At 38.4% G+C, this 25,704-nt stretch overlaps 4 protein-coding genes across 4 annotated transcripts; 3 read left to right on the top strand and 1 right to left on the bottom strand.

Moving 5' to 3' along the window:
* Positions 1–3,458: 3,458 nt before the first annotated feature.
* LOC135136892 (tetratricopeptide repeat protein 19 homolog, mitochondrial) lies at positions 3,459–4,885 on the top strand (the record flags this gene model as incomplete). Its single annotated transcript, XM_064066351.1, has 4 exons — positions 3,459–3,679; positions 3,738–4,185; positions 4,232–4,706; positions 4,760–4,885. Coding segments are annotated over 4 exons (1,224 nt in total), but the record flags the coding sequence as incomplete, so codon positions are not given.
* Position 4,886: 1 nt separating this feature from the next.
* On the bottom strand, positions 4,887–6,209 carry LOC135136913 (protein catecholamines up-like). Its single transcript, XM_064066392.1, has one exon. It carries the CDS (start codon positions 6,041–6,043, stop codon positions 4,922–4,924), a length of 1,122 nt encoding a protein of 373 aa, XP_063922462.1. The 5' UTR covers positions 6,044–6,209; the 3' UTR covers positions 4,887–4,921.
* Positions 6,210–13,646: 7,437 nt separating this feature from the next.
* LOC135137068 (proteasome subunit alpha type-7-1) lies at positions 13,647–14,613 on the top strand. The gene is made up of 2 exons (XM_064066606.1): positions 13,647–13,838; positions 13,886–14,613. Exons 1-2 carry the CDS (start codon positions 13,737–13,739, stop codon positions 14,531–14,533), a joined length of 750 nt encoding a protein of 249 aa, XP_063922676.1. The 5' UTR covers positions 13,647–13,736; the 3' UTR covers positions 14,534–14,613.
* Positions 14,614–18,790: 4,177 nt separating this feature from the next.
* LOC135136891 (uncharacterized) lies at positions 18,791–22,951 on the top strand. The gene has a single exon (XM_064066350.1). The coding sequence runs from the start codon at positions 18,791–18,793 to the stop codon at positions 22,949–22,951; it is 4,161 nt and encodes a 1,386-aa protein (XP_063922420.1).
* The last annotated feature ends 2,753 nt before the right edge of the window (positions 22,952–25,704 follow it).

The following is a 25,704-nucleotide window of genomic DNA, read 5'->3' as shown; positions in this document are numbered from 1 at the left end:
AAATAGAAAATTTGAGGTTTTTAATCGTATCAAACTACCTTACCTTGATGGATCTTTTCTCAGCTCAATGAAATTGGTCTCTACTGCTTAGAACCTTTGTAAGAACAATCTGGGCTGATATATCTGTCTCTAGACATTAAAAGAATCGAGTAATCAGCCTGAAGATTACCTGAATTGTTTGTTGTCGATACTTTTGAAAAATGATATCGGCTGATATATCTGCCTCTAGATATTAAACGAATCCAGTAATCAGCCTGAATATTACCCAAAAGGACAAATAAATCTCAAGAAATCCAATGGTGTAAACCGTAAAGCGATGTCTATAGCCGTTTTGGAGTTATGTCAAGTTAATTGGACACAAGTGGAAAATTTGAGCTTTTCATTCATGTCAAACTACCTCACTTTAATGGGTCCTTTCTCAACCCAATGAAATTGTCCTTTTTACTAATTCGAACCTGCATTAGAAGAATTCGGGCCCAAATAATGCCTCAGCTGCCTTTTGAATTTTTTGTTACTTTTTGAATTGTCGATACTTTAAAAAAATGACATCAGCTGATACATCGGTCTCTAGATATTAAACGAATGGAGTAATCAGCCTCAAAATTACCCAAAGAGACAAACAGATCTCAAAAAATCCAATGGTGTAAGCCGTAAGGTAATATGTATAGCCATTTTGGAGTTATATGAGGTTAATGGGACAGAAATGAAAATTTGAGCTTTTCAAACATGTCAAACTACTTCTCTTTAATGGGTCCTTTCTCAACCCAATGAAATTGTTCTTTTTTCTAATTCGAACCTGCATAAGAAGAGTTCGGGCCAAAATAATGCCTCAGCTGACTCTTGAATTTTTTGTTAATTTTTGAGTTGTCGTTGCTTTAAATAAATGACATCAGCTTATATATCGGTCTCTAGATATTAACCGAACTGACTAATCAGCCTGAAAATTACCTGACAACACAAATAAATCTCAAGAAATCCAATGGTGTAAACCGTAAAGCGATGTCTATAGTTGTTTTGGAGTTATGTCACGTTAATGGGACAGAAGTGGAAAATTTGAGTTTTTCAATGATGTCAAACTACCTCACATTAATGGGTCCTTTCTCAACCCAATGAAATTGTCCTCTTTACTAATTCGAACATGCATTAGAAGAATCCGGGCCCAAATAATGCCTCAGCTGACTCTTGAATTTTTTTTTAATTTTTGTGTTGTCGATACTTTCAAAAAATGACATCAGCTGATATATCGGTCTCTAGATATTAAACGAATCGAGAAATCAGCCCGAAAATTACCCAACAGGACAAAGAAATATCAAAGAATCTAGTGGTGTAAACCTTAAGGCGGTGTCTGCAGTCGTTTTGGAGTTACGTCTGGTTAATAGGGCACAAATGGAAAATTTGAGTTTTTCAAAAGTATCAAACTACCTAACTTTAAGAGGTCCTTTCTTAACTCAGCGAACTTTTTCCCTTTACTAATTCAAGCATTCGTAGGTATAATTCGGAACCAAACAATGCCTCCGTTGACTATTGATTTTTTTCTTAATTTTTGAGATGTCGATACTTTCGAAAAGTGACATCAGCTGATATATCGGTCTATAGATATTAAACGAATCGAATAATCAGTCTGAAAATTACCCAACACGACAAATAGATCTCAAGGAATCCAATATTGCAAACCGTAAAGCGATGTCTATAGCCGTTTTAGAGTTATGTCAAGTTAATGGGACAGAAATGGAAAATTTGAGCTTTTCAATGATGTCAAACTACCTCACTTTAATCGGTCCTTTCTCAACCCAATGAAATTGTCCTTTTTACTAATTCGAACCTGCATTAGAAGAATCCGGGCCCAAATAATGCTTCAGCTGACTATTGAATTTTTTCTTAATTTTTGAGTTGTCGATACTTCCGAAAAATCAGCTGGTGCATCGGTCCTTAAATATTAAACGAATCGAGTAACAAAACTGAAAAATACCTAACAGGACAAAAAAATTTCAAGAAATCCGATGGTGTCAATCCTAAGGTGATATCTGTAGCCGTTGTGAAGTTATATCAGGCAAATTAGACGGAAATGGAAAATTTTAGTTTTCCAAACATGTCAAACCACTTTACTTGAATGGATTCTTTCTCAACTCAGTGAAATTTATTCCCTTTACTAACGCGAACCTCCCCATGAAGAATCTGGACCCAAACAATGCCTCTTGAATTTTTTTTTAATTTTTGAGTTGTCGATACTTTCGAAAAATGACATCAGGTTATATATCGATCTCTAGATATTAAACGAATCGCGCAATCAGCCTGAAAACTACCCAACAGGACAAAGAAATATCAAGGAATTTAGTGGTGTAAACCATAAAGCGATATCTGTAGTCGTTTTGGAGTTATGCCCGGTTAATTGGATAGAAATGGAAAATTTGAGCTTTTCAACCATGTCAAACTACCTTACTTTAATAGCTCCCTTCTCAACTCAGTGAAATTACCGTCTTTACTAATCCGAACCTCCGCAAGAAAAATCCGGGCCCAAACAATGTCTGCGCTGACTCTTCAATTTTTTCTTAATTTTTGAGTTGTGGATATTTTAGATATTAAACTAATCGAGTAATCAACCTGAAAATTACCCAACAGGACAAAAAAATTGAAGGAATCTAAAGTGTAAACCTCATTTGCCAAAATCAGTCTTACCTTGGCAGATACTAGCCCCGCCCACCCACCCTCTCTTTTCTTAGAAAGTTTCTCATTTGCCAAAATCACTCTTATCTTAACAGGAACTAGTGCCTCCTTTTCTTAGAGGATATGCCATTTGCCAAAATCGATCTTAGATAAGCAGGTACTAACCCCGCCCACCCGCCCTCGATTTTCTTAGAAGAATCTCATCTGCCAAATCAGTCTTATCCTAACAGGTACTAGCCCCGCCCACCCACCCTCTCTTTTCCTAGAGGGTATGCCATTTCCCAAAATCAGTCTTATCCTAGGTAGTAGCCGTTTTGGAGTAATGTTATAGTTAGTTATGGGACAGAAATGAGAAATTTGAGCTTTTTAACCATATCAAACTACCTGACTTTAATGGATCCTTTCACAACTCAGAGAAATTGGTCTCTTCACTAATCTGTACCTCCCATTTTCCTGAAAATTTGAGAACACAATATTGTTAATACGTGCCCTTTGCAGCTGCAATTTGTACAACTGCACATTAGAGGGGACCGACCAACTTTCTTAATTTTTAACCAATCACTGCCGAATTTTTTATAAATGTTAGATATCGATTTTCCAACATACCATAGTTATCAGCAACCTCAATATAGGAACATGAAGCTTCTATTCGTGTTACTTATCAATTGTTTCCATTTTTTGCCTTTATATTGTCATTTAAATGTGTTTGTAGCGTTATTTAATTTCCTAACTCTATGCTTATGCAACCAACTATACACTTTTCAGCGGCATCACCCCCTTCGTCTACGACGTGATCCGCCGCCTCAAGCGCTTCTTCCACAACTTCTCCGGCAACCTCGGCATCCCCCGCTTCCGCCCCCAGCGAAGCCGCAAGCCCGTCTACTGCACCTCCGAGGACGAAAGCTTCGACTTCGAGCCCGAAGCCAGCCCTGGCGACATGCCGCCAACCACCGACACCGAATATACCTACACCTACCGCTGACCACGTGACCGATTGCATAAACAAAATTGACATGTGAAAAAAAAACATGTAAAGTTTGTTTTAATCCTTAAATAAAAATTATGTCTTGTAGAAACTTACTTAAACTGTTCAGTACCGCCCCAAATTTATACGCAAGTGCACGCGCGACCCCGGCGCTAGCGCGAAACGCTTTGAGGTTATGTAACCCGCGGCCCCCGAGGCGTTTTTGCGCCGGAAAAGCGGGAGTCGCGCTGGGGGTGAGTCTGTTGACGTGGCTGGGCTTCCGGGACGAGGACAAGGACAAGGAGTCGGAGTTGATTATGACGCTGAAGAGGGCGGTGTTGTGTACGAAGCGGGAGCAGTATGATAAGGCTGAACAGATGCTGCACTTAGCGCTGCGACTGGCGCAGCAGGAGCAGAATCACCAGGGGGTTATTTATTGTTTTGATTTGATGGCGAATTTGGCGATGGATCGGTTGCAACTGGACAAGGCGGAGAAATTATTCGTTAGTGTTTTGCAGTTGTTGTTGGGGGATGGGGTCAAAGAAAGTGACTTAAAAGTGAGGAGAGGAATGAGTGGTTTCGTTGCAATAATGTCAATTTTAGGTTATTCATGTTAGTTTGAAATTGGCGCGAATTTCGCAGTTGAAGGCTGACATTGAGAAGGCTCAAATGGGGTACATGTGGTGTTTGGAGAATATTGAAAAGCAGAAAAATGATAGTGTGGATGCGGAGATGTTGTATGGGGTGATTCAGGACTGGTATGCGCAGTTTTTGCTCGATGTGGGGGACGCTCCTAAAGCTGTGGTTCATTTGAGTGAGGCTTACAATGTTTGTAAACGTACCAAGGGCCCCAATAGTGAACAAAGTATGCTCTTGTTGAACGATTTGGGGACGACGAGCTTCAGAGCAGGTGATATCGAGAGGGCTCAGGGGTACTTAAAAGAAGCCATTTCAGTGGGGCAGTGCGTTGAAGATAAATCCCACTTGGGGGTGGTCCATGCAAATTTGGGTCTGATTTTGTTGCAGAAAGGGGTTGCCAAAGAAGCCGAAATTTATTGTTCAGAGGCGCTAAGACTAGGTATTTCATAGCAATTTTAATTAAAACTTTTGATAATTTTATTTAATTTTAAGGAAAAAAACACGAAAATAACGAATCCGTGGAGCAAGCGAAGTACTGTTTCGACCAAATCAAATTGGCTTTAGGAAAATAATTTTATTTAATGATTGGAATTGTAGAAATAAATTGTACGACAATAAGTACGAGGACACATTCTATTACATATATCGTTATAATCACTCATATTCGGCAATCAACACCATCATAAACACCCCTCCTAACATGGCGGCCACTTGCAACATAGTTTGTACTAAACTCGGTTTTTCTTCATCTAGTAACTCAGGAATCACAGACACCAAAGCGATATAAATAAATCCCCCAGCTGTAAAAGGCAGAATCCACTGCGTCCCCAACTCCCCGGTTGTGTTCTGAGCCAGCAGCGAAATGGCGGTTCCTGCAATAGCCCCCAGCGCTGTCGTGAGTTGCAGCAACATGGCGTTCTTTCGAGACACTCCAGACTGGAGCAAAATCGCAAAATCCCCAATTTCGTGAGGGACTTCATGCAACAAAATCGTGATAGTGGTAACCAACCCGACGGTATTCCCCGCCAGATACGACGACCCAATAGCCAACCCATCGGTAAAATTGTGACTAAAATCGGCCGCGAGATTCAAGTACCCAGCCACTTTAATCTCCTTCTTGTCTTCGTTTTTCTTGTCTTTTTTGTCGTCGTGCTTCTTATCCTTCTTTTTGTTGTCTCCCGCTGCCGCTTCTTTCTTGTCCGGCTTCTTGTGGCTGTGCCCGTGCCCCCCTTTGGCAATCCGGACGCCTTTCTCCACCACCAGGAAGGTCACAATACCGGCCAACACCCACAGCCCGACTGACATATCATGCGCGTGCTCATCACCGTGGGTTCCGTGCGAGTGGGAATGCGAATGGCTCTCCACCGACATCGCCGCATGAGGAATTAAATGCAGAAACGCGTCCCCTAATAACCCCCCGGACGCGAAAGCCAGCAAGACTTTCAAAAGGGGCTGCTCTTTGTCGGTGCTGTCCAGAGGCACGCAGAACAAGATGAAGAAGGGGGCTGCACTGATCAGCAACGTGGATCCCATTGCTTGCAGCCACAATTCGGAAGTGGTGGTGTGATGTTCGGGTTTTGGCGGGTCGGCGGCCCCGGGTTTCGGGGGCGGGTGATGTTCGTCGTGTTTTTCGTTGGCGGCTCGGGAGTATTTGAACGCCGGCGGTTCCTCATGGCCGTGGCCGTGGTGGTGATCGTGGTCCCCGTGGTCCGCGTGGTCGTGTCCACACGCGAAACAAACGAGGATCGAAATAACAAGCAACTGCGTTTTTAGCATTGTTGACTCGGTTGGCGGCAAGACGTGAATTTTGGGGCCAGCGGCGCTTGGAAAATAAAGAATACGGAAATGAGGGGGTGAACAATTGAATTAACCGGCGGCGGCACACATCGTCATCAAAAAGATGACCGAGCTGTCAAGAGTGTCAAGTGTCAAACGGGGCGTGGGGGGACAAGGAAGAGCGCCGACAGAGGGCGCCACTTTTTTTCGGTTTCGTGACCTTCGTGACTAGTTGAAAACAATATTAATAATAATAATAATAATATTTATTGATTTCAACAGGAAGAAACCCCAACTACAGAAACCAAATAAACTAAAAACAAACTCCTACAAAAAATAACTAGAAAATTGACAAAAAATTAAGTAACCTTCAATAATGTTTAGCAAGTTAGCAGAGATCAAAATCAAATAAACCGCCGAATTTTACAATTTTAAACATGAAAAAACGGCAAAATATAAGCCCCGCCCACCCACCCTCGTCTCAAATCTGATGATTTTTTCATGCATTGTCAGACCGAGGGGCGGAGCCTAATTGCAAAATCCATATTATTGTCTACAAACAGCGGCGTCGAATTGACTTGGGACCAAAATTTCAGCTAGATTTGAGCATTTTGACTTTTTTTATAGTCAAATTTTGAGAATTTTCTCAGAAGACACAGTTCTTGTTGAAATTTGCTCCACTTGCTAATTAAAACCTCCTGAACAAGAATCTCGCCGCAGATTTGCTCCACTTATATTACGCCACTTTTTTTTTTCTAAATGAGAAAAGTCCGAGAAAGTTGATGCAATTTTCGAAGAAATAAAGGCAAAAATGACTTGTGCAAGCGAAATTTTCAAAAACAATGCTTCTAGGCCATTTTCAAAGGATAGTCCATAGACGGTCTTAAAAATTCACTTCAACAGTCATTGAAAAATGGTTTTTTGAAAATTGACCTAAAATCCTCAAAAAATTCTGGAAAATATTTTTCGATGAGTTGATTCCAATAATGTAACATGTTGATGGTCTCGCATCAATATTTTCAAATATTCAGTTTGAAAATGGAATTTTTTAATTATTTCGAAAACTGCCTCTTTTCATTTTATCGATTCTGGAAAAACTGATGGAATTTTCGAAGAAATGAAATCGAATGTAGCTTTTACAAGTCGAAATCTTCAAGAAAATGTCGTTGGCTAATTTTCAAAGACACTGTCAAAAAGTTCAATTCAAAAGTTATTGAAAAATTCAGATTTTTCTCCTTCTTAAAAGTCGTCAAAAAATTGTGGGAAACACTTCGATGAGCTGCTGATTAAAAAAACATAACTTGTTCATAGTACCAGACCAAGATTTTCGAGAATTCTCTTAGAAAATGAACCTAAGGGCGGAGCTTATTTGTAAAATCCATACTTGCAAAATCCTTATTTGTCCACAAAAATTTGGCAATTTCAACAAGTTTTTTGTTGTGAAAAGAAGACTACGAATATTAAGAAAAACAAGGCAAAATGCAAAAACTTGTTCAAAAATGGTTAATTTTTGTATGTAAATATGGATTCTGCAGTTATGCTCCTCCCTTCCGTCTGAAAACGAATAAAATTTCCATCACAATTTAGATCGGGGCGGGTCTAGGTGAAGCTTAATCTTTGGCTTCCGTTTTTACTTAACATATATAGTTAGTTTCCTTGTACACAGTTACTTAAGAACTTGTTTCACTGGTAATTTCTTGTAGAAAAGTAAGGATTTGGCAATTAAGCTCCGCCCCCGGCTCGCGACAAATAAAAAACATCATCACGATTGAGATAGGGCGGGTGGGTGGGGCTTGCATTTTGCCTTAATTTTCTTAACATCACAGTCTTCTTTTCATAACAGAAAACTTAAAACTAGTTAAAAATGGTAAACTTTTGTAGGGAAATATGAATTCTGTCATTATGCTCCTCCCCTCGACTTGAAAACGAATGAAATATTCATCATAATTTAAATCGGGGCGGGTATAGGTGGAGCTTAATCTTTGGCTTTCTTTTTTACTTCCATTCTGCCTTGATTTTCTTAATATCGTAGTCTTCTTTTCATAACAAAAACCTTAAAACTTGTTCAAAATCGTAAATTTTTGTAGGGAAATATGAACTCTGTTATTATGCTCCTCCCCTCGACTTGAAAACGAATGAAATATTCATCACAATTTAAATCGGAGCGAATTTAGGTGGAGCTTAATCTTTGGCTTTCTTTTTATTTACCACATACAAGTTTTCTTGTACAACATAGTTACTTAAGAACTCGTTTCATTGGTAATTTCTTGTAGAAAAATAAGGATTTTGCAATTATGCTCCGCCCCCGGCTCACGACGAATAAAAAACATCATCACGATTGAGATAGGGTGGGGCTTGCATCTTGCCTTGTTTTTCTTAATATCATAGTTTTCTTTCCGCAACAAAAAACTTGAAACATATTCAAAATGGTACGTTTTTGAAGGGAAATATGGACTTTGTCATAATGCTCCTCCCCTCGACTTGAAAACGAATGAAATATTCACCACAATTTAGATTGAGGCGGATATAGGTGGGGCTTAATCTTTGGCTTTCTTTATTATTTAACACACATATAATTTCCTTGTACAATATAGTTACTTAAGAACTTGTTTCACTGGTAATTTCTTGTAGAAAAATAAGGATTTTGCAATTAAGCCCCGCCCTCGGCTCACGACGAATAAAAAACATCATTACAACTGAGATAGGGCGGGTGGGTGGGGCTTGCATTTTGTCGTGTTTTTCTTAATATCGTAGTCTTTTTTTCACAACACGCTAATTTTCAAAGACACGGTCAAAAAGTTCAATTCAAAAGTTATTGAAAAATTTAGAGTTTTCTCCTTCTTAAAAATCGTCAAAAAATTGTGGGAAACACATTTCGATGAGCTGCTGATTAAAAAAACATAACCTGTTCATAGTACCAGACCAAGATTTTCCAGAATTCTCTTAGAAAATGAACCTAAGGGCGGAGCTTATTTGCAAAATCCATACTTCTCAATAAAAATGCACGATTACACTGTTTTAATCATAATTTCAGTTTCTTGTTGGGAAAAGAAGACTGCCTATTTTAATAATAATAATAATAATAATAATAATAAGGTTTATTCTCCAACGGGACAAGCCCAATTACAGGAAAATTATAATAACAACATAAAGTATAAAGGTACAACATAAATAAAATTCTACATATAAACACTAAATAGGCTGTAACAAAATACAACGCATATCTATTATAAACCGAAGGCAAAATATAAGCCCCGCCCACCCACCCTCGTCTCAAATCTGATGATTTTTTCATTCATTGTCAGACCGAGGGGCGGAGCCTAATTGCAAAATCCACATTTGTTCACAAAAATGTGTCAATTTTAACAGGTTTTAAGTTTTTTGTTGTGAGAAGAAGACTACGTATATTAAAAAAAAAGCAAAATATAAGCCCCGCCCACCCACCCGCGTCTCAAATCTGATGATTTTTTCATTCATTGTCAGTCCGAGGGGCGGAGCCTAATTGCAAAATCCATATTTGTCTACAAACAGCGGCGTCGAATTGACCTTGGACCAAAATTTCAGCTTGATTTGAGAATGTTCACTTTTTCTATAGTCAAATTTTGAGAATTTTCTCAAAAGACACAGGTCTTCTTGAAATTTGCTCAACTTACTAATTAAAACCTCCTGAACAAGAATCTGGCTCCAGATTTGCTCCACTTATGGCGTAATATTGACTTTTTTTTTCTAAATCAGAAAAGTCCGAGAAAGTTGGTGCAATTTTCGAAGAAATAAAGGCAAAAATGACTTCTACAGGCGAAATTTTAAAAATTAATGCTTTTAGGTCATTTTCAAAGGATACTCCATAGACGGTCAAAAATTCATTTCAACGGTCATTGAAAAATTGATTTTTTTGAAAATTGACCTAAAAATCGTCAAAAAATTCTGGAAAATATGTTTCGAAGAGTTGATTCGAATAACGTAACATATTGATGGTCTCGGAGCAATATTTTCAAAAATTCAGTTTGAAAATGGAATTTTTGAAATATCTCGAAAACTGCCTCTTTTCATTTTATCGATTCTGGAAAAATTGTTGGAATTTTCGAAGAAATGAAATCGAATGTAACTGTTACAAGTCGAAATCTTCAAGAAAATGTCTTTAGCTAATTTTCAAAGACACTGTCAAAAAGTTAAATTCAAAAGTTATTGAAAAGTTCAGATTTTTCTCCTTCTTAAAAATTGTCAAAAAATTGTGGGAAACAATTCGATGAGCTGCTGATTAAAAAAAAAATAACCTGTTCATTGTTCCAGACCAAGATTTTCGACAATTCTCTTAGAAAATGAACTTAAGGGCGGAGCTTATTTGCAAAATCCATACTTCTCTACAAAAATTCACGATTACACTATTTTAACCATGATTTCAGTTTCTTGTTGGGAAAAGAAGACTGCGTATGTTAAGAAAGAAAGCAAAATATAAGCCCCGCCCACCCACCCTCGTCTCAATTCTGATGATTTTTTTCATTCATTGTCAGACGGAGGGGAGGAGCCTAACTGCAAAATCCTTATTTGTCCACAAAAATTTGCCAATTTCAACAAGTTTTAAGTTTTTTGTTGTGAAAAGAAGACTACGAATAGTCAATTTTTGTATGGAAATATGGGTTCTGCAATTATGCTCCTCCCCCGGTCTGAAAACGAATAAAATATTCATCACAATTTAGATCAGGGCGGGTCTAGGTGGGGCTTTCTTTTTTACTTAACACACATAGTTTCCTTGTACAACACAGTTACTTAAAAACTTGTTTCACTGGTAATTTCTTTTAGAAAAATAAGGATTTTGCAATAATTAAGCTCCGCCCCCGGCTCACGACGAATAAAAAACATTACCACAATTGAGATAGGGCGGGTGGGTGGGGCTTGCATTTTGGCTTGTTTTTCTTAATCTCGTGGTCTTCTTTCCACAACAAAAAACTAAAAACTTGTTCAAAATGGTAAACTTTTGTAGGGAAATATGAACTCTGTCATTATGCTCCTCCCCTCGACTTCAAAACCAATGAAATATTCATCACAATTTAGATTGGGGCGGGTATAGGTGGGGTTTAATCTTTGGCTTTCTTTTTTATTTAACACATATAAGTTTTCTTGTACAATATAGTTACTTAAGAACTCGTTTCAGTGGTAATTTCTTGTAGATAAATAAGGATTTTGGAATTAAGCTCCGCCCCCGGTTCACGAAGAATAAAAAACATCATCACGATCACGATTGAGGTAGGGCGGGTGGGCGGGGATTCCATTTTGCCTTGATTATTTTAATATCCTAGTCTTCTTTTCATAACAAAAAACTTAAAACTTGTTCAAAATGGTAAACTTTTGTAGGAAAATATGAATTCTGCAATTATGCTCCTCCCCTCGACTTGAAAACGAATGAAATATTCATCACAATTTAAATCGGGGCGGGCATAGGTGGAGCTTAATCTTTGTTTTTCTTTTTTATTTAACATATACAAGTTTTCTTGTACAACATAGTTACTTAAGAACTCGTTTCACTGATAATTTGTTGTAGAAAAATAAGGATTTTGCAATTAAGCTCCGCCTCCGGTTCACGACGAATAAAAAACATCATCACGATCAGGATTGAGATAGGGCGGGTGGGCGGGGCTTGCATTTTGCCTTGATTATCTTAATATCCTAGTCTTTTTTTCATAACAAATAACTTAAAACTTGTTCAAAATGGTAAATTTTTGAAGGGAAATATGGACTTTGTCATAATGCTCCTCCCCTCCACTTGAAAACGAATGAAATATTCATCACAGTTTAGATCGGGGCGGGCATAATTGGAGCTTAATCTTTGGCTTTCTTTTTTATTTAACACATACAACACATACAAGTTTTCTTGTGCAACATAGTTACTTAAGAACGTTTCACTGGTAATTTCTTGTAGAAAAATAAGGATTTTGCAGATAAGCTCCGCCTCCGGTTCACGACGAATAAAATAGATCATCGCAATCTCGATTGAGATAGGGCGGGTTTGCGGGGCTTCTATTTTGCCTTGATTATTTTAATGTCCTAGTCTTCTTTTCATAACAAAAAACTTAAAACTTGTTCAAAATGGTAAATTTTTATAGGAAAATAAGAACTCTGTCATTATGCTCCTCCCCTCGACTTGAAAACGAATGAAATATTCATCACAATTTAGATTGGGGCGGGTGTAGGTGGGGCTTAATCTTTGACTTTTTTTTTTATTTAACACATATAGTTTCCTTGTACAACACAGTTACTTAAGAACTTGTTTCACATGATAATTTCTTGTAGAAAAATAAGGATTTTGCAATTAAGTTCCGCCCTCGGCTGACGACGAATAAAAAACATCATCACAACTGAGATAGGGCGGGTGGGTGGCGCTTGCATTTTGTCGTGTTTTTCTTAACATCGTAGTCTTCTTTCCACAGCAAAAAACTTAAAACTTATTCAAAATGGAAAATTTTTATAGGGAAATATGAACTCTGCCATTATGCTCCTCCCCTCGACTTGAAAACGAATGAAATATTCATCACAATTTAGATTGGGACGGGTATAGGTGGAGCTTAATCTTCGGCTTTCTTTTTTACTTAATACATATACACTGAGTTACAAAAAAAGTGGCGCACTAGAAAAAAGTGGTGGTACGTGTTACTGAATTAAGAAAGATAATATTATTTTGGCCTTACTACTATATTTAATTAGTAAATCGTAGTTTTTAGCAAAATAAAGACTTTATTAACAACCTAAATCTTAAATATAAAAAACTCAAAGTGAAATACAATAAACACGTGTCAAAAATACTAGCCCTCCCTCTCACCCGCTCTTTAATTTCTTAGAGGATATGTCATTTATCAACATCAGTTAAAGAATCCATTTCTATGCAATTTCCCATTTTAAATCTTGATTTGGGAAAATTTTGACATTCAGAAATATGACATTTCACGTATGGAGGTGTGTATCTGGTTGCCTAAAATCATGCATTAATGGCCCTTATTAATAAACGATTTTCGAACATAAATCATGCATTAATCTACTCAGTAATAAACGATCACCGGAATCGTTATTTATTCAACTAGTTGGGTAAAGACAGCGATTAACGGTTGAACAATTTTAATTACACGAGCGACCGAAGAGAACGAGTGAAATTAAAAATAGGCCAGATTGTTAATCGCCATTTACCCTACGTGTCGATTACAATATTTTTTCGACGATCGTAATTTTCAAAAACAGCAATTTGAATCATATTTTTAACATTTGTTATGCAACCAACAATACATTGACATTCTGACGCCTTTAGTTTAATCGTTGAATGATGAGATTCATTACTGATCAATTTTGAACACTAAATTTGTTCGTAATTTTCACATTAATAAACGATCGTCGGAAAGAAATATTTAATGTCTCAGAAAAATTGAAATCACTTATCACTAAAAAGCTAGTTACTCAAATCATTTGAATAACAAATTTTGGAAATGAAAACATATTTATTTACACTACAGACACAGTCTACAGGTTTAGTTGAAGGCGTGGAATTCCTGTTTTTTGCTGATAGGTGTACAACTCCCATCTTTTTTAGTCGTGGTTCAAATCCAAACGTCAATTTCTGCGCATGCGCGTTCTTGCAGTTACAAAGCAAAATATTTTTTGAGGTTGTGTTGTGTGCGAACGAACTACAAAAACTCACAATTCTTGAAAGATGTCGGCCCGATATGATAGAGCCATCACCGTGTTCTCCCCCGACGGCCACTTGCTCCAAGTAGAATACGCCCAGGAGGCCGTCCGCAAAGGTTCCACAGCGGTAAGCCCCCTAACCTCAAAATCACAATGACTAGCATTCGTCTCCAGGTCGGCGTCCGCGGGGCCAACGCCGTCGTCCTGGGCGTCGAGAAGAAGTCCGTTGCTAAACTCCAAGAAGAACGCACCGTTCGCAAAATCTGCCTTTTAGACGATCACGTAGTTATGGCATTCGCTGGCTTGACCGCGGATGCCCGTATTTTGATAAACAGGGCACAGATCGAGTGCCAGTCGCACAAGTTGACAGTAGAGGACCCCGTCACGCTCGAGTACATCACGCGGTATATTGCGGGCTTGAAGCAGAAGTACACACAGAGCAACGGGCGCAGACCGTTCGGGATCTCTTGTTTGATCGGGGGGTTCGATTACGACGGGAAGCCGCACTTGTATCAGACCGAGCCGTCGGGGATTTATTACGAGTGGAAGGCGAATGCGACAGGGAGGTCGGCGAAGACCGTGCGGGAGTTCCTGGAGAAGTACTACACGACGGAGGAGGTGGCCACAGAAGCGGGGACGGTGAAGTTGGCGATACGCGCGCTGTTGGAGGTGGTGCAGTCGGGGCAGAAGAACTTGGAAATTGCCGTTATGAGACACGGAGAGCCTTTGGTGATGCTGGATAGTGACACCATTGAGAAGTGTGTTACGGAGATCGAGAAGGAGAAGGAGGAGGAGGCGGAGAAGAAGAAGCAGAAGAAATGAGAACAAGTGTGAACTGTTTGTTTCTTAGGCCGCATTGTGTTAAATATAAATTTTTTCATTAAATATTTTTCAGAAAGTGACTCTGATTTTGCTTATTTGTTTAAATTTTTGTTAACGTTTTTGAATGTTCCAAGGCACTTTGTTCAATTTTTTAAATACTCTTGATTCCAGTAGTGTATTAGGGTTAAATTTGGTTATGAATTAGAACTCTTCATTACCGTTGTTTATGCAAGTCATAATAGTGATGGTTTTTATTATTATTCGGCAATCAGGTTTCCATTGCCTCATTTGAAGTGACCACTTTCACTAATTTCCAAACTGAAAATGGTCAATACACGTCACTTTCGCGGCCGCTTTGTTTTTGGTAAAATTTGCAGGCGGCCATAATTTTTTAACATAAATAACCATTATGTCAATTTTACTTCCTGAGCGTCGGCTAATGTTAAAAGCAGTATGTTCGAAACATGTATTTAAAACTAGGAATAAAATTAGAATTTTTGGTGAAAAAAAATCAAAAATTCCAAAAAATGAAAAGTTTGTTTTTCCAAAAACAATGCATCATTAACAATTATTGGCTAACCGATTCGTGACCATCAACATACTATATTTTTGGAATCAGCGTGTCGAGATCTACGTCCCTGAATTTTTTCATAATTGTTGGACAACTTTTTTAAAATTGAAATTTTTAACGGTCCCACCTCCTTCAAATTTTGCAACAATTTTGACATTTTTGAAACTCAACTAAATACATTTTCTTGTAGATTTCGAGCTCTAGAATTCAAATCCGGCTACGGTTTTTTGATACCTGCAACCGTTTTTCCAGAATCGTCCGTTGAAATTTCGAAATTGGGGTATTTTGCATATTTTTGAAAGTTTAAAAGGACAATTCTGGAAGAATCATTGGAGTTATCAAAAAAATGAATGCGGATATGACTTCTGCGTGTCGAAATCTATAAGAAAAGATATTTAGTGAAATTTCGAAAATTTTGTTGAAAATTGGTCGAAACTTGGGGTATTTTGCATATTTTTGAAAGTTTCATAGGACGATTCTGTAAGAACCATCGGAGATATCGAAGAAATGAAAGCGGATATGACTTCTGGGGCCCGAAATCTACCAGAAAATGTATTTAGTGAAATTTCGAAAATTTTGTTGAAAATTGGTCAAAAATTGGGTTATTTTGCATAATTTTGAAAGTTTCAAAGGACTTTTCTGGAAAAAACATAAGAGTTATCGAAGAAATGAAAGCGGATATGACCTCTGCGGCCCCAAATCTACAAGAAAATGTATTTAGTGAAATTTCGAAAATTTTGTTGAAAATTGGGGTATTTTGCAAATTTTTGGAAAGTTTCAAAGGACGATTCTGGAAAAATCATTGGAGTTATCGAAGAAATGAAAGCGGATATGACTTCTGTGGCCCGAAATCTACAAGAAAATGTATTTAGTGAAATTTCGAAAATTTTGTTGAAAATTGGTCGAAAATTGAGGTATTTTGGATAATTTTGGAAATTTCAAAGGACTTTCCTGGAAAAAACATAGGGATTATCGAAGAAATGAAAGCGGATATGAATTCTGTGGCCCGAAATTTACAAGAAAATGTATTTAATAAAATTTCGAAAATTTTGTTCAAAATTTTTTTTCGATTTTTTTCAAAATGGTCCGAATCGACCATGTGGGGTATCATCGGACGCAGAATCTTCTCTGGATTACGATTTCGTGCTTGGTTTTTATATATATCTTCAAATAAGCGAGAAAAATGCTGCCCCACCATTTTTTTCGAATTTTTTCAAAATGGTCCGAATCGACCATGTGGGGTATCATCGGACGCAGAATCTTCTCAGGATTACGATTCCGTGCTTGGTTTTTAAATATCTCTTCAAATAAGCGAGAAAAATGCTGCCCCACCATTTTTTTCGAATTTTTTCAAAATGGTCCGAATCGACCATGTGGGGCAGCATTTTTTTCGCTTATTTGAAGAAATATTTTAAAACCAAGCACGGAATCGTAATCCTGAGAAGATTCTGCGTCCGATGATACCCCACATGGTCGATTCGGACCATTTTAAAAAAATTCGAAAAAAAAGGTGGGGCAGCATTTTTCTCGCTTATTTGAAGAGATACATTAAAACCAAGCACGGAATCGTCATCCTGAGAAGATTCTGCGTCCGATGATACCCCACATGGTCGATTCGGACCATTTTGAAAAAATTCGAAAAAAATGGTGGGGCAGCATTTTTCTCGCTTATTTGAAGAAATATTTAAAAACCAAGCACGGAATCGTAATCCTGAGAAGATTCTGCGTCCGATGATACCCCACATGGTCGATTCGGACCATTTTAAAAAAATTCGAAAAAAAAGGTGGGGCAGCATTTTTCTCGCTTATTTGAAGAGATACATTAAAACCAAGCACGGAAACGTAATCCTGAGAAGATTCTGCGTCCGATGATACCCCACATGGTCGATTCGGACCATTTTAAAAAAATTCGAAAAAAATGGTGGGGCAGCATTTTTCTCGCTTATTTGAAGAGATATTTAAAAAGCAAGCACGGAATCGTAATCCTGAGAAGATTCTGCGTCCGATGATACCCCACATGGTCAATTCGGACCATTTTGAAAAAATTCGAAATAAATGGTGGGGCAGCATTTTTCTCGCTTATTTGAAGAGATACATTAAAACCAAGCACGGAATCGTCATCCTGAGAAGATTCTGCGTCCGATGATACCCCACATGGTCGATTCGGACCATTTTGAAAAAATTCGAAAAAAATGGTGGGGCAGCATTTTTCTCGCTTATTTGAAGAGATATTTAAAAACCAAGCACGGAATCGTAATCCTGAGAAGATTCTGCGTCCGATGATACCCCACATGGTCGATTCGGACCATTTTGAAAAAAATTCGAAAAAAATGGTGGGGCAGCATTTTTCTCGCTTATTTGAAGAGATATTTAGAAACCAAGCACGGAATCGTAATCCTGAGAAGATTCTGCGTCCGATGATACCCCACATGGTCGATTTGGACCATTTTGAAAAAATTCGAAAAAAATGGTGGGGCAGCATTTTTCTCGCTTATTTGAAGAGATACATTAAAACCAACCACGGAATCGTAATCCTGAGAAGATTCTGCGTCCGATGATACCCCACATGGTCGATTCGGACCATTTTGAAAAAATTTGAAAAAAATGGTGGGGCAGCATTTTTCTCGCTTATTTGAAGAGATACATTAAAACCAAGCACGGATTCGTTATCCTGAGAATATTCTGCGTCCGATGATACCCCACATGGTCGATTCGGACCATTTTGAAAAAATTCGAAAAAAATGGTGGGGCAGCATGTTTCTCGCTTATTTGAAGAGATATTTAAAGACCAAGCACGGAATCGTAATCCTGAGAAGATTCTGCGTCCGATGATACCACACATGGTCGATTCGGACCATTTTGAAAAAATTCGAAAAAAATGGTGGGGCTGCATTTTTCTCGCTTATTTGAAGAGATACATTAAAACCAATTTTGAAAATTCAAATATTTGTCATTTTCTCGCTTATTTGAAGAGATACGTCAAAAACGAATACGGAATCGTGATCCTGAGGAAATTCCGCGTAAAATGACACCCAAAACAGTCGAAAACGGACCAGTTTTGTAAATTCCAAAATTTGCATTTTTCTCGCTTATTTGAAGAGATACGTCAAAAACGAATACGGAATCGTGATCCTGAGGAAATTCCGCGTAAAATGACACCCAACACGGTTGCGCAGTACAGCCCTGCACAAGAGCGGTACAACCCCACCACCCACCCTTCGACGGCACAAGAGCGGTACAACCCCACCACCCACCCTTCGACGGCACCGGGGTGGTACGGACCAAGACAGAACGCACCTCGCAGTACACGCGATCGGTCGACAAACTGTACATACATTTACACACTATTAATATATAGTTATAAAACAACACTCTTTTCTTGCCGTGTTCGTACCGTGTACGACACGGTTATACGGTCCTTCGAACAGCCTGCGGCGCGACGCCACATTTGGTCCTTCGAGCCGGATGAAACAGCGATCAAACAAATCATCGAATTTGGTCCTACGAGCCCGATAGAACAGCGATCAAACAAATCATCGAATCAAGAAACATCAAATCTACAATCCAAGTAAGTCCTATTACCCTGTATGCATATTTATTTCAATCTGCGCCAATCTGCGTGTACCGCGTTCTCGTATATCAATAACGCATAATTCGATTCAAAAAATCCCATTTATTTCATTAAAATGACTGTAGAAACGGTAGCCGAATTACGCTCCAGGCGAGGAATCGCTAAATCCAAAATAACTCGCATTGAGAACTTCGTTAAAAATTTCAAAAATACAGATAGCGTTTATCACCTTGAAGTACGGTTAGAAACATTAGAAAACGTGATCAAAGAATACGAAAGTTATCAAACTCAAATTGAGTTGCAAGACAACGCAGATAACGATCGCGAAATTATTGAGACACAGTATTACAACATAATAGTTGACATTCGGGAAAAATTAAATAAATACTCACCTTCATCGGCGTCTAGTCAAAATAATAGTAATCCTAACAATAATCATCACTTAGAAACGTCCATCAAACTTCCTACGTTAAATTTACCAACATTTTCAGGTTCATATTCGGAATGGCTGTCATTCAACGACATATTTTGCTCGTTAATTGATCAGAACAATAGTTTAAATAACTGCCAAAAATTTCACTATTTAAAATCCTCATTGAAGGGAGAAGCGTTAGCGACAATTGACGCTCTCACTATTTCGGTAGATAATTACAAATCGGCCTATGACTTGTTAAGAAAAAGATACAATAACGTAAGACTAATTACTCAAGAACATATTTTAGCTATCATTAATAGTCCTGTTATCCTTAAAACAAATTCTGTAGCTCTGAGAAAATTATGTGTCGACGTTACGACAAACATTGAAGCACTTCGCATACAAAATTTACCCGTAGAAAGTTGGGATGCATTAATTGTCCCATTAATTGTAGAAAAACTAGACTATACAAGTCGTAAAGAATGGCAGGCAACATTAAATAGTGAAATACCAAAATTGACGGATCTGATTTCATTTTTAGAAAAACGTTGCGAACTTTTGGAATCAATGCAACAAATATCAGTAAACAAAACACATAGCATAGATCTTAATAAACATAATAATAATTTCAATAAAAACTGTCAGCGCGAGTCTACAACAAAACAACGTATTTTGGTACAAACTATTAACAAAAACATCCTTAGGTGTAATTACTGCAAGTCAGAATTGCATTTAATATTTCAATGTACAGAATTCGTAAATCTTTCAGTAGAACAACGCCTCTCTCATATTAACAAGGTCAAATCATGTACGAATTGTTTAAAATCTAATCACATTGTGTCAAATTGTAAATCGACTAATACTTGCAAAAAATGTCACTTACGACATCACACACTGCTTCATATACCTGAACAATCGACAAGCAATTTGTCATTATCAGTGTCACATATGAACAACACCACTGTACTTCTTGCAACAGCAGTGGTTAAAATTGCAGATGCTTTCGGAAATTATCAAGATTGCAGAATTATATTTGATTCATGTTCACAAAGCAATTTAATCAGTACGAGTTTATGTCAAAAATTGGGACTTAAATTACAATCAATCGAATTCCCGATTAGTGGAGTAGGCGAAATCGAAACACCAGTTAAAAATTCGACTAGGGTAACCATAAAATCTCGTTTTAATCCAACTCTTTACAATCTCAATTGTTTAGTATTGCCTAACATCACATCAAAATATCCATGCCAATTCTTTTCAAAATCTCAGTTCAATATACCCATAAATATTAATTTAGCAGATCCTAATTTTAATGAACCCTGTACCGTTGATCTTTTGTTAGGTGCAGAGTACTTTTGGCAAGTAATTTGTAACGGTCAAATTAACATATTTAATAATCAAGTATTCCTTCGTGAGTCCGTTTTCGGATGGGTCTTAACAGGTAAAATTTCCGGTCCTTCGCAGAACAATATTGTCGCCTGTATTTCAAACGCAAATCCCCAAGATATGCTAAACAAAGAAATTCATAAATTTTGGGAATTAGAAGAAACAGCTGTAAACACCAGTAATTCCTTTTCCGTGGAAGAACTTACCTGCGAACGGCATTTCTCAGAAACGGTCAAAAGAGATATTAACGGTCGGTTTATGGTACGCCTACCCTTTAAGAAAGATATTGCCACGCTGGGGTTTTCCGATGTAACCGCCCTAAAACGTTTTATGGCACTAGAAACTCGTTTGAACAAAAATAATTCTCTTAAAGCCGATTATACAAACTTTCTAGACGAATATTTAGCTCTAGGTCACATGAAATTAGTTACAGGTGAATCTGATTTTCACACTAAACAATTATATTTTTTTCCACATCACGCGGTGATAAAGAGTTCGAGTACTACCACCCGAGTGCGTGTGGTGTTTGACGGAAGCTGCAAAACAAGTACGGGTGTCAGCTTAAACAATATTCTAATGGTAGGTCCAACTATTCAACAAGACTTGTTTTCAATCATTACGCGCTTTCGGACCTACCAATTCGCATTCAGTAGCGACGTAGTAAAAATGTATCGTCAAATATGGGTCGATCCTTCAGATACACCTTACCAAAGGATTTTTTGGCGCAAGAGTAGTGACAAACCAGTTGAGGTATATGAGTTACAGACCGTAACGTATGGTACCGCGTGTGCCCCATACTTAGCTATCAAATGTTTACAAAAATTAGCCATCGATGAACAACTCGATTTTCCTCTAGCCTCGACAATTATCTTACGCGATTTCTATGTTGATGACTTGCTTACGGGTACTAATTCAGTCAAAGAAGCCATAGAATTACGCAATCAATTAATTGACGCCTTAAATAGGGGTGGTTTTCAATTACAAAAGTGGGCATCTAATTGTCCGGACATTTTGCCCAATCGTAGTCAAAATAACGATGTAGTTAAATTAGACCATAACGACGAGGTCAAAACACTAGGTTCAACGTGGAATTGCAAAACGGACTGTTTAAAATATGTCGTGGAAACAAAGCCCGTGGAAAATACTACTAAACGATCCATCTTATCAAAAATCGCGAGAATTTATGATATTCTAGGTCTCTTGTCACCCGTCCTTGTTTTGGGAAAAATCTTAATTCAAAAGTTGTGGCTCATTAAACTCGACTGGGATGATCCTTTACCGGAAGATATACGACAAACGTGGCTTAAACTTGAACAAGAATTACCCATATTAAACACACTACAAATACCTAGAAAGGTTGTATCAAATCAATACAATAACGTCGAAATTCATGTATTTTGCGATGCGTCCATGTCGGCTTATGGTGCCTGTGTTTATATCCGAACGTTGGACTTAAACACAAATTCGTACAAAACAGAATTATTATGCGCACGATCACGTGTTTCTCCATTAAAAACTATCACACTGCCTCGACTAGAATTTTGCGCAGCCGTGCTATTAGCCCGCTTAATACACAAATTATTACCTACAATAAATCTAAACATAACAACGCAGTATATGTGGACAGATTCATCAATAGTGTTATCTTGGTTAGCATCATCGCCAAGTACCTGGAACGTTTTCGTTGCAAATCGCGTTGCTGAAATAAGCACATTAACAAGTATTTCTAATTGGCATCACGTTAAATCTGCTGATAACCCTGCAGACATTGTCTCAAGAGGTGAATTACCTAGTAAACTTATTACGTCTGATTTGTGGTGGCACGGTCCACATTGGTTATCAAAAAATAAGTCAGAATGGCCAGCTTCATTCGTTAGTTCAAATGCACAAAATGTACCAATTTTGGTGGTGACCAATGACAACGTACTTCCATTGTTAATAAAATATCACTTAAAACGTGTTGCGGGTAATGCTTTATTGACGTATGAGGAGCTCTATACGCTTTTGACGCAGATTGAAGCATGCATCAACTCCCAATCCCTGACTCCATTATCCTCTGACCCGAGCGATCTCACGGCCTTAACTCCTGGGCATTTCCTCATCGGCGGAAAACTAACAACCTCAGTCGAAGACGATGTTACAATGGTGAAAGAGAATCGTCTGTCACGGTGGCAACGCGTCCAACAACAGGCGCAAAGCTTTTGGAAGCGCTGGTCAGGGGAGTTCCTAAACAAGCTGCAACAAAGAAAGAAGTGGAATCGCACTGCTAAAACAGAGGTGAAGCCAGGACTTCCCGTTCTACTACGCGAAGACAATCTCCATCCGATGTGCTGGCGAATGGGAGTCGTCATGGAGACACATCCAGGAAAAGATGGGATCGTCAGGACAGCCACCATCAGGACATCATCGGGACCTGTCGTGCGGGCCACAAACCGAATCTGCCCGTTCCCCATCGACGACGACACCCAGGTTTGAGACCACAGGTTCAAGGGGGGCCGGAATGCGCAGTACAGCCCTGCACAAGAGCGGTACAACCCCACCACCCACCCTTCGACGGCACAAGAGCGGTACAACCCCACCACCCACCCTTCGACGGCACCGGGGTGGTACGGACCAAGACAGAACGCACCTCGCAGTACACGCGATCGGTCGACAAACTGTACATACATTTACACACTATTAATATATAGTTATAAAACAACACTCTTCTTGCCGTGTTCGTACCGTGTACGACACGGTTATACGGTCCTTCGAACAGCCTGCGGCGCGACGCCACAACGGTCGAAAACGGACCAATTTTGAAAATTCAAATATTTGCCATTTTCTCGCTTATTTGAAGAGATACGTCAAAAACGAATACGGAATCGTGATCCTGAGGAAATTCCGCGTGAAATGACACCCAAAACGGTCGAAAACGGACCAATTTTGAAAATTCAAATATTTGCCATTTTCTCGCTTATTTGAAGAGATACGTCAAAAACGAATACGGAATCGTGATCCTGAGGAAATTCCGCGTGAAATGACACCCAACACGGTCGAAAACGGACCAATTTTGAAAATTCAAATATTTGCCATTTTCTCGCTTATTTGAAGAGATACGTCAAAAACGAATACGGAATCGTGATCCTGAGGAAATTCCGCGTGAAATGACACCCAACACGGTCGAAAACGGACCAATTTTGAAAATTCAAATATTTGCCATTTTCTCGCTTATTTGAAGAGATACGTCAAAAACGAATACGGAATCGTGATCCTGAGGAAATTCCGCGTGAAATGACACCCAAAACGGTCGAAAACGGACCAATTTTGAAAATTCAAATATTTGCCATTTTCTCGCTTATTTGAAGAGATACGTCAAAAACGAATACGGAATCGTGATCCTGAGGAAATTCCGCGTAAAATGACACCCAACACGGTCGAAAACGGACCAATTTTGAAAATTCCAAAATTTGCATTTTTCTCGCTTATTTGAAGAGATACGTCAAAAACGAATACGGAATCGTGATCCTGAGGAAATTCCGCGTAAAATGACACCCAAAACGGTCGAAAACGGACCAATTTTGAAAATTCCAAAATTTGCTGTTTTCTCGCTTATTTGAAGAGATACGTCAAAAACGAATACGGAATCGTGATCCTGAGGAAATTCCGCGTAAAATGACACCCAACACGGTCGAAAACGGACCAATTTTGAAAATTCCAAAATTTGCATTTTTCTCGCTTATTTGAAGAGATACGTCAAAAACGAATACGGAATCGTGATCCTGAGGAAATTCCGCGTGAAATGACACCCAAAACGGTCGAAAACGGACCAATTTTGAAAATTCAAATATTTGCCATTTTCTCGCTTATTTGAAGAGATACGTCAAAAACGAATACGGAATCGTGATCCTGAGGAAATTCCGCGTGAAATGACACCCAAAACGGTCGAAAACGGACCAATTTTGAAAATTCAAATATTTGCCATTTTCTCGCTTATTTGAAGAGATACGTCAAAAACGAATACGGAATCGTGATCCTGAGGAAATTCCGCGTGAAATGACACCCAACACGGTCGAAAACGGACCAATTTTGAAAATTCAAATATTTGCCATTTTCTCGCTTATTTGAAGAGATACGTCAAAAACGAATACGGAATCGTGATCCTGAGGAAATTCCGCGTGAAATGACACCCAAAACGGTCGAAAACGGACCAATTTTGAAAATTCAAATATTTGCCATTTTCTTGCTTATTTGAAGAGATACGTCAAAAACGAATACGGAATCGTGATCCTGAGGAAATTCCGCGTGAAATGACACCCAAAACGGTCGAAAACGGACCAATTTTGAAAATTCAAATATTTGCCATTTTCTCGCTTATTTGAAGAGATACGTCAAAAACGAATACGGAATCGTGATCCTGAGGAAATTCCGCGTGAAATGACTCCCAACACGGTCGAAAACGGACCAATTTTGAAAATTCAAATATTTGCCATTTTCTCGCTTATTTGAAGAGATACGTCAAAAACGAATACGGAATCGTGATCCTGAGGAAATTCCGCGTAAAATGACACCCAACACGGTCGAAAACGGACCAATTTTGAAAATTCCAAAATTTGCATTTTTCTCGCTTATTTGAAGAGATACGTCAAAAACGAATACGGAATCGTGATCCTGAGGAAATTCCGCGTAAAATGACACCCAAAACGGTCGAAAACGGACCAATTTTGAAAATTCCAAAATTTGCTGTTTTCTCGCTTATTTGAAGAGATACGTCAAAAACGAATACGGAATCGTGATCCTGAGGAAATTCCGCGTAAAATGACACCCAACACGGTCGAAAACGGACCAATTTTGAAAATTCCAAAATTTGCATTTTTCTCGCTTATTTGAAGAGATACGTCAAAAACGAATACGGAATCGTGATCCTGAGGAAATTCCGCGTGAAATGACACCCAAAACGGTCGAAAACGGACCAATTTTGAAAATTCAAATATTTGCCATTTTCTCGCTTATTTGAAGAGATACGTCAAAAACGAATACGGAATCGTGATCCTGAGGAAATTCCGCGTGAAATGACACCCAAAACGGTCGAAAACGGACCAATTTTGAAAATTCAAATATTTGCCATTTTCTCGCTTATTTGAAGAGATACGTCAAAAACGAATACGGAATCGTGATCCTGAGGAAATTCCGCGTGAAATGACACCCAACACGGTCGAAAACGGACCAATTTTGAAAATTCAAATATT

Source organism: Zophobas morio, unplaced genomic scaffold (genome assembly GCF_036711695.1).
Source record: "Zophobas morio isolate AGI-343-1 ecotype UQ-CSIRO unplaced genomic scaffold, CSIRO_AGI_Zmor_V1 ptg000028l, whole genome shotgun sequence".
NCBI lineage: Eukaryota > Metazoa > Arthropoda > Insecta > Coleoptera > Tenebrionidae > Zophobas > Zophobas morio.
The sequence above is the reverse complement of the archived record's forward strand: the minus strand, read 5'-3'. Positions and strand labels throughout refer to the sequence as shown.